General features: G+C 40.2%; 1 protein-coding gene, 2 long non-coding RNA genes and 1 pseudogene across 3 annotated transcripts; 2 read left to right on the top strand and 2 right to left on the bottom strand.

Annotated features, from left to right (window-relative positions):
- The window catches only part of LOC119887775, an 878,746-nt pseudogene that overhangs the window by 169,927 nt on the left and 699,469 nt on the right, over positions 1-9,350 (top strand).
- On the top strand, positions 2,199-6,913 carry LOC119917626. The gene is made up of 4 exons (XR_005447318.1): positions 2,199-2,333; positions 3,260-3,434; positions 4,515-4,713; positions 6,897-6,913. It is a non-coding gene; the product is annotated as an uncharacterized LOC119917626 (long non-coding RNA).
- On the bottom strand, positions 2,661-7,810 carry LOC119910376 (adhesion G-protein coupled receptor G7-like). The gene is made up of 7 exons (XM_038729011.1): positions 7,637-7,810; positions 7,336-7,424; positions 5,764-5,912; positions 4,875-4,988; positions 4,500-4,687; positions 3,256-3,408; positions 2,661-3,038 (listed from the first exon to the last, which is right to left on the bottom strand). The coding sequence occupies exons 1-7, from the start codon at positions 7,793-7,795 to the stop codon at positions 2,922-2,924; spliced, it is 969 nt and encodes a 322-aa protein (XP_038584939.1). The 5' UTR covers positions 7,796-7,810; the 3' UTR covers positions 2,661-2,921.
- Positions 7,985-9,079, bottom strand: LOC119917800. The gene is made up of 3 exons (XR_005447338.1): positions 8,989-9,079; positions 8,220-8,324; positions 7,985-8,097 (listed from the first exon to the last, which is right to left on the bottom strand). It is a non-coding gene; the product is annotated as an uncharacterized LOC119917800 (long non-coding RNA).

The following is a 9,350-nucleotide window of genomic DNA, read 5'->3' as shown; positions in this document are numbered from 1 at the left end:
GTCACTAAAACTTACACACTTAACCAAACAAAACAACAATGAATGCTGTTTGTTTTGATCTTAACCCTACTTTATCCCATTTACCTTGTTTATTGAAATATTACAATATTCTCAAAATATTGTGACGTAATTCTCAAAACCTCCAGCAGCCCTAATACTTCATCATAAATGTGGGTCATGTTTCTTGGTTTGGGTGCAACGAGCAGCCTCAATCTGCCTCGTTTGGAGAGACTTATGTTGCGTTGAAGATAAACGTTGGGAAATGAAACGTCCACTACCTTTTCAGATTGGGGTCTGTCCTGCACGTGATCAGAGAGGCCAGAACCAGCAGTACGATGTTGTAGATCAGAATCAGACCAACTGGAAGCAGGAAACCCCAAAACATCGGCTTCCCAAAGTCGAACCGTTTGGCCTTATCCAGAGCTACGAGCCAGCAGCTAGAGGACCAAAAAGAATCAGACATGTCAGACCTGGGACTTTGTCAACAAGATTTGATCAAATACACAGAATTTTATTTTGAATTCTAATTTAGATAATTTTGATAGGTTGTAACTGGAAAATTAAGAATTGAAGAAGTGATGCAAAAAGTGTCAGTTAATAAATTAGTAAAGGTAATGATATTAATAGACCCACAATTCCTCCTGCCTGTATCCCAGAGGATTGTCAACACTGTAGGTGGCTCCCAGTGTGATTGCCATGACAACTGCTGGGACTCCTAAGAGGAGACAGGAAGTTAAAACCGTTAAACTTACTTTAAATTAAACCTTAAATTGAAAAGCATATCCTTTACTTGATGTTCGCACCATGTTCTATTAGGAAATCATAATGGTCATTAACTGTTTGGGCTCAGACTTTGATGTACTTCAACAATTTATTTAAAAGAGTTTGATATTTTGGGACGTTCTCTTTCTGACAGTGTTCAGATTAACACTCTCATGTCTGAATGCATGAAGCTACGGCCAGCAGCTCGTTAGCTTAGCGTAAAGACTGGAGCTAGCCTGATTACAGGTTGTACGTGTTGGAATATTATAATATAACAACAACAAACCTTAAGTTTTATTGATATATTTCCTCCTGTTTTATGTGTTTTATAAGTACATTTGACTTTTTAATTGAATTTCATTGTATTTAGTTTTTTTTCATCATTTCATTCTGCCAATTTATTTTAATTTTGTTTTCCTGTGTAACACATATTGCAAGATTTTTTTGATTATACATTATACAACACTTTGACTTTAAGTTTACTATACTGCACCTACTACATGCAAAAACATGGTTTGTAACACGTCTGTAGCTAAAAGCAGATGTAAGTGTGTATAAAAGTACTTGTACACTTCCTGTTGACTAACACAAGTGGAGGCTGCTGTATGTTAAAAAAATAATAAAAAATAATAATGGTCATTAACTGTTTGGGCTCAGACTTTGATGTACTTCAACAATTTATTTAAAAGAGTTTGATATTTTGGGACGTTCTCTTTCTGACAGTGTTCAGATTAACACTCTCATGTCTGAATGCATGAAGCTACGGCCAGCAGCTCGTTAGCTTAGCGTAAAGACTGGAGCTAGCCTGATTACAGGTTGTACGTGTTGGAATATTATAATATAACAACAACAAACCTTAAGTTTTATTGATATATTCCTCCTGTTTTATGTGTTTTATTTCATTGTATTTAGTTTTTTTTTCATCATTTCATTCTGCCAATTTATTTTAATTTTGTTTTCCTGTGTAACACATATTGCAAGATTTTTTCGATTATACATTAACTTCATTATTACAGCAACACTTTGACTTTAAGTTTACTATACTGCAGCTACTACATGCAAAAACATGGTTTGTAACACGTCTGTAGCTAAAAGCAGATGTAAGTGTGTATAAAAGTACTTGTACACTTCCTGTTGACTAACACAAGTGGAGGCTGCTGTCTGTTAAAAAAAAAAGCTGAACATTACTGAAGTTTAAAAATGTCCTTATATCTGCTTCCAGCTAGGTTATAGTCCGTAAAAAACATTCATTACATGGCAACATTTGAACTTCTCGTACCCCATCCCACAGCGAGGCTGAATTTACTCCAGTGTGGAGGAAGACCACGGCGACTCTTCCGGAAAATTAGCACCAGCTGAGTGCCGTACACGCTGTTCCACATGAAGGTGGCTAACAGGAAGAACTGCAGCAGAGCCGCCACCGCCGAGCACGAGCCTTGGTCCGGCTCCACGTGCTCATCAGACCCTGGGATAATGTTGGTCTGACTGTTGACCTGCACCTGAGCGTTGTTCTGTGTGCTTGAGTTTCCAACGCCAGAGAGGAAGGTGATGATGAAGGCCAGCAGGCTGAGGTAGATGCACAGCGGAGCGATTTTAGAGTTCTTGTTGGTCTGCACCCCACGATAGTTTTTCTGAAAGCTAAAGAGAGAAGATTTGAGACACAGTTGTTATATTTTGAGAATAAGGTACTGTAGAAAACTTAAAAGCCTGATGATTCCCAGTTCTGGAGCCATGAGAAGTGTCTTTTTCCTCTGCTTTCCAAACAGATTTCTTCAGGTTTATACTGGATGGACATCAGAGATACAGATGTCCTCGGGAAGTGGAAGTCACACTGATTGAATTGATGTGTGTTCGGACTGAGAAAATCTGCGATTCTTAAGCTAATTGTGTCTCATGTGTTGCGTCTCCCTGTTCTGAAATAAAATAAAGGTAGTAAAAATGTCGTAGAGTAGCAGTAGAAAGTACTGTACTTGTTACTTTCCACCAGAGAGTGACTCTGAATAAGGGGCACTGAGGAAAGCTAACCAAAAGGCTGAAAGTGAAATGCTTAAAGAAATGCCAACCTAATTGCTAACTTAAAGAACTGACTGTGAAAGAGTAGACGGTGAGAAAGTAAACAAAATACAATGGAACATTTTGATGTAATATAGTATAACGCCTTACTTCACTTTAATGTGGTGAATGATCGTTACAACCAAACCCAGAATGGAAAAAGAAAGCCCAACGATAGAAATCACATCCAGTGCTTCTGCATATTGATATTTCTCTCTGAAGGACTGAAAAACAAAGACAGAATCACATTTTCATCATTCAAGTCTTTGAACAAGTAGCTTCAAGCAAGAAAGTGTACATCTGATTAAATACCTGATGGTCATGGTGTAACCTTTTAGCTCATCAACATGATAAATCTTTTTTGTCCAGCAGACTTCCCACAACATTCTTCTCCACTCATTTGAAATTTATTAACATTCAGTGCACACTTGTGATATTCACCCAGAGAGCAGCGAAGTTGGTGGTGTGGTTGCAGAAACATCTCAGGACTCCGTCTGAAGCGTTCCCTTTAGAGCAGCCGTCGGTGCTCCAGTCCTGCAGACTGTAGTCCCAGAAGACACAGGCGAAGTCGTACAGAGACGTCCCATTCATCATCTGAGACAGCAGCAGATACAACATCTGTAAGCCTCTAACTTTGCTCATGCATTTACACAGTTTGACCTTGTAACAGAAGAACTGAAATCAAACATCAGCTCTTTGGGAAAACAAGAGCAATTCATGCTTTTCGCAACCAATGCGAGTCTGCATGGCGCAATCTTCGCCATGTCTACTAAGGTCCGCATACAATTTGTAACCCGTTAGCTTGTTTTGAAGTTGTTAGCCAAAAACAACAAACAAAGGAGTTCAGCATGTGTGCATGCTTACATTTGCAAGTAATTGGCAACTAATTTGATAATCAATTACTACAGTAATTTTTTGTACAGGTTGTAGATGTAATGTGAATGTTTGCTTGTTTTCTTGGTCTTTTTATAATTGTAAACCTGATGTCTTAAGGTTTTGGACCTGGAGAGATGGATAAAACACAACATTTGAACATTGTGAGAAACTTTTGAGAAATTGTGATGGACCAAACAAATAATCGATAAAATCATGAAAGAAATCAACAGATTAATTGATAATCAGAATAGTTTTTAGTTGCAACCCTACTAATTAGCAGTAAACAGAGTGAGCAGCTGAGGCTGATGTGGAATATCATCAGTTCTGTAGGTATTTGGTCATAAAAGTGTTGGACCCATCAACACGTTGACCTTATGATGGCGCTGGACTAAAAGTCAGAGAATCACGTTATCAAGTTATTGCAACACATTCTTACTCCCAACTCAACACATGGGCGCTTAGTCAAGACCCCTTGGTGTCGCTTTTTAAGGCCCTGGGTACTCTTTAGTGTCGTTTTTCATTATACCTCCTCTACAACAGAAAAGAATCCCACAGCAGCCACTGTCATGATGAATCCACAGCAGATCATTCAGGTTTATTGGTGCCATAAAAAACAAACCATTAACAGTTCCACTGCAACAAACAGCTACTTTTTAATGGGTGACAATTAGACTGTATGGAAACAAATTTAGGTTAAAAACACAGGTTGTAGCCACAGTATCAGACTTTTACATGAAATCGTGTGTGCGTTCGGGAAAAGTCGGTACAGGCCCTTAAACAATTGTTAAATTAAAATCTGATTTTCTTACCGTTGGTCTGAACAGCATCTCCACGTGTTGCGGCACCACGCTGCGCTCCTGACCTCTAACGCTGGCCGACAGGACCCTGATGGTGGCCCGTCCCCTTCTATACCGCCTCGACCTGAAGAAACGGTCGTTCTGGTAGAGGACGAAACCCAGCGAGACGTTTGATGGCTTCTGACGGCCACTGACAGCCTCTTCAGACACAAGAAGAAACTGACAGGTTTATTTGTAGAACATTTATAAAACTTTTTACAAAGATGTGCAATTTTGCATGTTTGAGACTTTAATAACCTTTATTTTATGCAGTCAACTACCATGCAGTAAAACAGCGGAGTGAGCCATAAAACAGTTTGCAGGTTCACTCAGTTGCAGTTAACTCACCTGGTGTGAATCTTATGTATATGAGGGCGTCGGCTACGAACCCGTTTTCCACCACAACTGTTGACACGTTGGTGTTCAGCTGAATTCGGTCAGCAACAAAACTGCCAGACGTTCCTAATCACAGAAACACAAACTGCTCCGTCTTCTTTGCTGCTATATTTCAGATGTTGGTTTGCAAAACAGAGAATCATTTGTTTCTTACTTCACCACCTGGCTGCACATGTGTTTATTATTATTATTTATTATTATTATTATTGTCCCCTTTAAGCTTCTGTAGCCCTCGACATCAACCGCTGGCTATAAAAGACGTGGACGTGGCCACCCATTTCATTTAGTTGCGGTTTTTGGGAGATCAGTGAAAAACAAATCCAGCTGTGGTGCTGACTGCCAGCAGCTTTTGGACAAAAACAAAGATAAGTTCACAAAAAAGTCCAACCTACTGTTATTGAAATGCTGCAAAAATACAGAAACATGAGGAAAGACCAGCAGTACAAACAGACAATAAAAGAAAGACTAAACCGGAGACACAGCAGGACACAGAACAGAGTTATGACTATTAACATCATAAAATTTCGCTGAACCTTTATCCAGCAGATTAAATAACACCGCAGCTGATGTGGACTTTAGACTAATTAAAAGCCTGGAGTCACCTGGACAGAGCAGGACAGACGATCATATAAAATCAGTGGGACATCATGGTGGTCTGCTGGTAAATAAAACTTTGTTCCATAATAATTCAGTCATTGGTTATTTATGATCCCTGTCCTGGCTATAGTTCTAGATGGATAAGACCAGCTTTCAAAGTGCAGAACTGAACACCTGAGAGGTTGATCAGATCATGTGACCGGCTTCAAACCGGAACAGTCTCGTACTAAATCATGACACTGACCTGAGAGAGAGGTGAACTGGACTCCCTGAGTGTCTGCAGCAGGGATTTGTGCCGACTGGACCACCAGGTTTGGTTGGACTACTTGACTCTGAGACGTGTTGAGACTTTGGCTGAGGTTCACAGAGAGCTGGTCCAGGGTCACCGTAAGGCTGGCCACAAAATACACAGAAATATATAGAAATACTAACATTGTCAAATCTGCAGGGTAAAAAATTCAGATGAAATGAAAGGCTGAACTCGACTTTAGGCACTGCTCATTTACCAACTGAAAACCATTTGGCAACCGGCAGTGCTTGTAGAAGCAGCAGCCGGTAGCTCCTTCAAACTTCGCTATACTTTTGTTTTTTATTTGTTTTTTATGGCTTTTTTTCCAAACATGCGTTACCTCTGACATTAGTACTGTCATTGGAAGATGAAGACGGGGTTTTTGGATTAAAGAGCAGCAGACCACTATCCACCCGGCCCAAACAACCGGACCTGGCGCCACGGCGGGTGATCGCTCAGAGGAGAGGAAAGAGAGCCAGTGAGGAGCCATGCTGGCCCAGCTGGGACTTAATTCTGCTCCTAAAGATCCGGTCTGGACCAAAAGGGACTCATGTTGACCAGACAACAGAATTCAGAGACTGTTGTGCCCACTTCGTTACAGAGACCTGCCCAATCAACAGCCCGGATCAAGCACTCGGCAGGTGGTCCAGGTTCTGAGCTGTCAGAGCAAGTCTCCGCCCAGATGAGAGAAGGTGGACTCTGTGTTTTACAGGGTTTTTCGGGGTAGATACGTGTCTGTATATATGTATATAAGAAAGTGTATTGTTTTATTTTATTATTATATATATTATATGTTACCATATTTTAATACAAGCCTCCACTTAATTACATGTTGTGTGTGCAGCATGAAGGAACTACACATTTGGTTTCGTTATGCAGCCTTGTGCTGTTTAATGACTAACAACCTTGTACCTGAAATCAAACAGCCAAGTGGATGCATTTAAAGTCCGAAGAGAGTTTGTAAGAGAAAGTATTGAAAACTGTTGTTTGGTCAGATTCTTCAGATCTTGTTTTATTCATTTAGAAAACTAACAAACGGCTTTAAAATCTGAAGTATTGACATCAGGATTTTTCTTGTCTCTTTTAAGGCTCCTGTATGGCTTCGATCTCAAGCCAAAACTGCTTCAAGTGAGTGTCCCGGCTTTTATTAAATGCAGATGAAGCTGGTGTAAAGCTCTGATTCATTGTTGAGGAACTTGTAAATAGCTTTCACATCAATATCCAAGTCATGATTACAACAGAGGAACTGGGGATTTCTTTTCTGAAAGCTCTGATATGAACTGAAAACCAAACAACTGTGGACACCTCATTTTCAAGCTAATTGAACCCTATTTTGATCCTGAATCCCCCACTTCAGCTACAGTCAAACGTATTTCTGTCATGAGAAAACCTCTCTCCCCAGCTTCTGGCTACAATAGGTCTGTAAAGGTGAACATTTTTTACACGGAACACATGGGCTGAGATGTGAACAAGCTAGCAGAGGCAGATTCTTTGCAGTAATTGTAACAAAGATTAGATGAAGTTTACCCCAGAGTAGCGTTGTTTTCCTGGCTATCGTCCGGCGTGCTGGCATTCAGCAGCTGGCTGACTGTAGCTACTGCTGCCACCCTGACAGTCTGCAATGCAAACGTTAACACGGCACACACCGAGTATAGTTACATCAAAATATGTATTAAAAGTGATATATACAGTACATTTAAGTTTTTTATCCTTCAAATTATCACTATTGTATAGTCGTCGTAGCTTGGTCTTGGCCGTCTACTGCACACTTTAAACTTAGTATTAAAAGAGCAGTTTGTTCTTCTTCAGATTCGTTGACAGTCTGTACCTCTGTGGCGTTTGGAGACAGCAGCAGTGTGTTGGCAATCTGAGCTGCAGTTGTAACATTTTCTGCCGTTAGCTCTTCGGGGTTGGAGGTCAGAATTTGAGTGCTGCTCGCCAGCATCTCTAAATCAGCTGGACCAGTAAGCTGAGAGAGGAAAGACATTTGCTTTCATTCATGCAAAATGTTATCCTTAACCTGAACTAAAAATGGGATGGGATGTTCCTTTCTACATCAATGCCAAAACTAGCCATTAAACTGGAATTGGTGGAAATTTGGGACCATTCGTCTGTTTGTTTTTAACAAATTAACATGCAGCCTTTCCTTCACTGTTTCCTGTGATGTGATTCTCACATTTTGTTGTATGTCACTGAGCGTCTGGTCACACTGGAGCACCTGTGGTGGACGGTCGAAACTCAGTGTTCCGTTCTTCATGGAACATCTAGTCGAAGCCCGTGGTTTACCAGCTGGGTGGAAATTTAAAAAGGGTTGGAAAGAAAAACACCAGAATATTATGGATGGTTGGACACTTACAGATTGATAGATAGCAATAGATGAATATGTAGAGTGATGGTTGGTCGAAACTCACCACCACTTGTTCCTTTGGGACATTTTTGCTCAGAATATGCAAACCAGCCGATGGGTGTGCGCGGGAACAGGTATCCATTGAGCTTATCTGCTTCACAGAAATTTCCTAAGAGGACAAGTTTAACAAAAAATAAGCTGTGTTTTGATTTGCTGGTCAGTTGGTCTTGGAAAGGAGGTTGACATTAACACTAAATAATGATCTGCTACTAAGTGTTGATGTTCTATTGAGTGGGTAAACAAGACGCTTGAAGGTGTGTTCAGACAGAACACGAGGCAAATTGTAGATGAGGTGTGATTTCATTCAAAGGCAGAAAAAGATGTGACTGGATGCAAGTTTGTTTGATTTGAAAATGTCTCAAATGAAAATTGAGTGTCGTCTGCATACAGTGTTAATTCATAGACTCCATATGCTGGTGTGACCTTAAGAACTTGCTCAGTATTTGACTAAGAAATTGTATTTTTAGTAATGGTATGAGTTTAAATTTATAAATCAAAAGACTATGTGGTGAAACAAAACTAAAATTGTGACAGGATAGCAGTACCCAAAATGAGTGTTAGCCTGCTGTTGATTTGACAAGAAAGTAGAGCCCAGTGTCCAAAATGGAGAAAGTCAATCCGCTGGAGACCACGAAATATTCAATAAATACGATTTTGGGGCGAATGGTAGCTAGAGGATTTCCGCTTGAGAACAGATCAGAAGCAACTTTAATATTTTTAGAAATAATTAGAAAAAACTGTGGACTGTACTTCTGTTGCTAAACCTGACTCACCTACTGAGCATGTTGCTCCGGTCCATTCATCAGGACAGATACAGACACCATTCAGTGATATCCCACCGTTTTTACAAACCAGAGGAGTGGTAGTGGGGGGGATGGTAGTAGTAGTAGTAGTAGGATGAGTAGTGGTAGTAGTAGTAGTAGTAGTAGTAGGATGAGTAGTGGAAGTAGTAGTAGTAGTAGGATGAGTAGTGGTAGTAGTAGTAGTAGTAGGACGAGTAGTAGTAGTAGTAGTAGTAGTAGGATGAGTAGTGGTGGTAGGATGAGGAGTTGTAAGAATAGGAATAGTAGGAGGAGGATCAGTAGCGGTACTAGTAGTATTAGGAGGTTGAGTTGTAAGAATAGTCGTGGGAGGA

The sequence above is a fragment of the Micropterus salmoides genome, unplaced genomic scaffold (assembly GCF_014851395.1).
Source record: "Micropterus salmoides isolate LMB-PRFRI ecotype aquatic unplaced genomic scaffold, ASM1485139v1 Ms_hic_scaffold_1, whole genome shotgun sequence".
Lineage (NCBI taxonomy): Eukaryota > Metazoa > Chordata > Actinopteri > Centrarchiformes > Centrarchidae > Micropterus > Micropterus salmoides.
This window is presented reverse-complemented; position numbering and strand designations above follow the sequence as displayed.

Bases quoted from the DNA above. Each gene is read 5' to 3' on its own strand.
- LOC119910376 (XM_038729011.1), bottom strand. From the start codon at position 7,795: ATGTCTTTCCTCTCTCAGCTTACTGGTCCAGCTGATTTAGAGATGCTG. The intron at 3,409-4,499 runs GTAAGAAAATCA...CTGCTGTCTCAG, and splicing joins AGATGCTGTTCAGACCAACG to ATGATGAATGGGACGTCTCT. The intron at 3,039-3,255 runs GTGAATATCACA...TTTGTTTTTCAG, and splicing joins CCAACTTCGCTGCTCTCTGG to TCCTTCAGAGAGAAATATCA.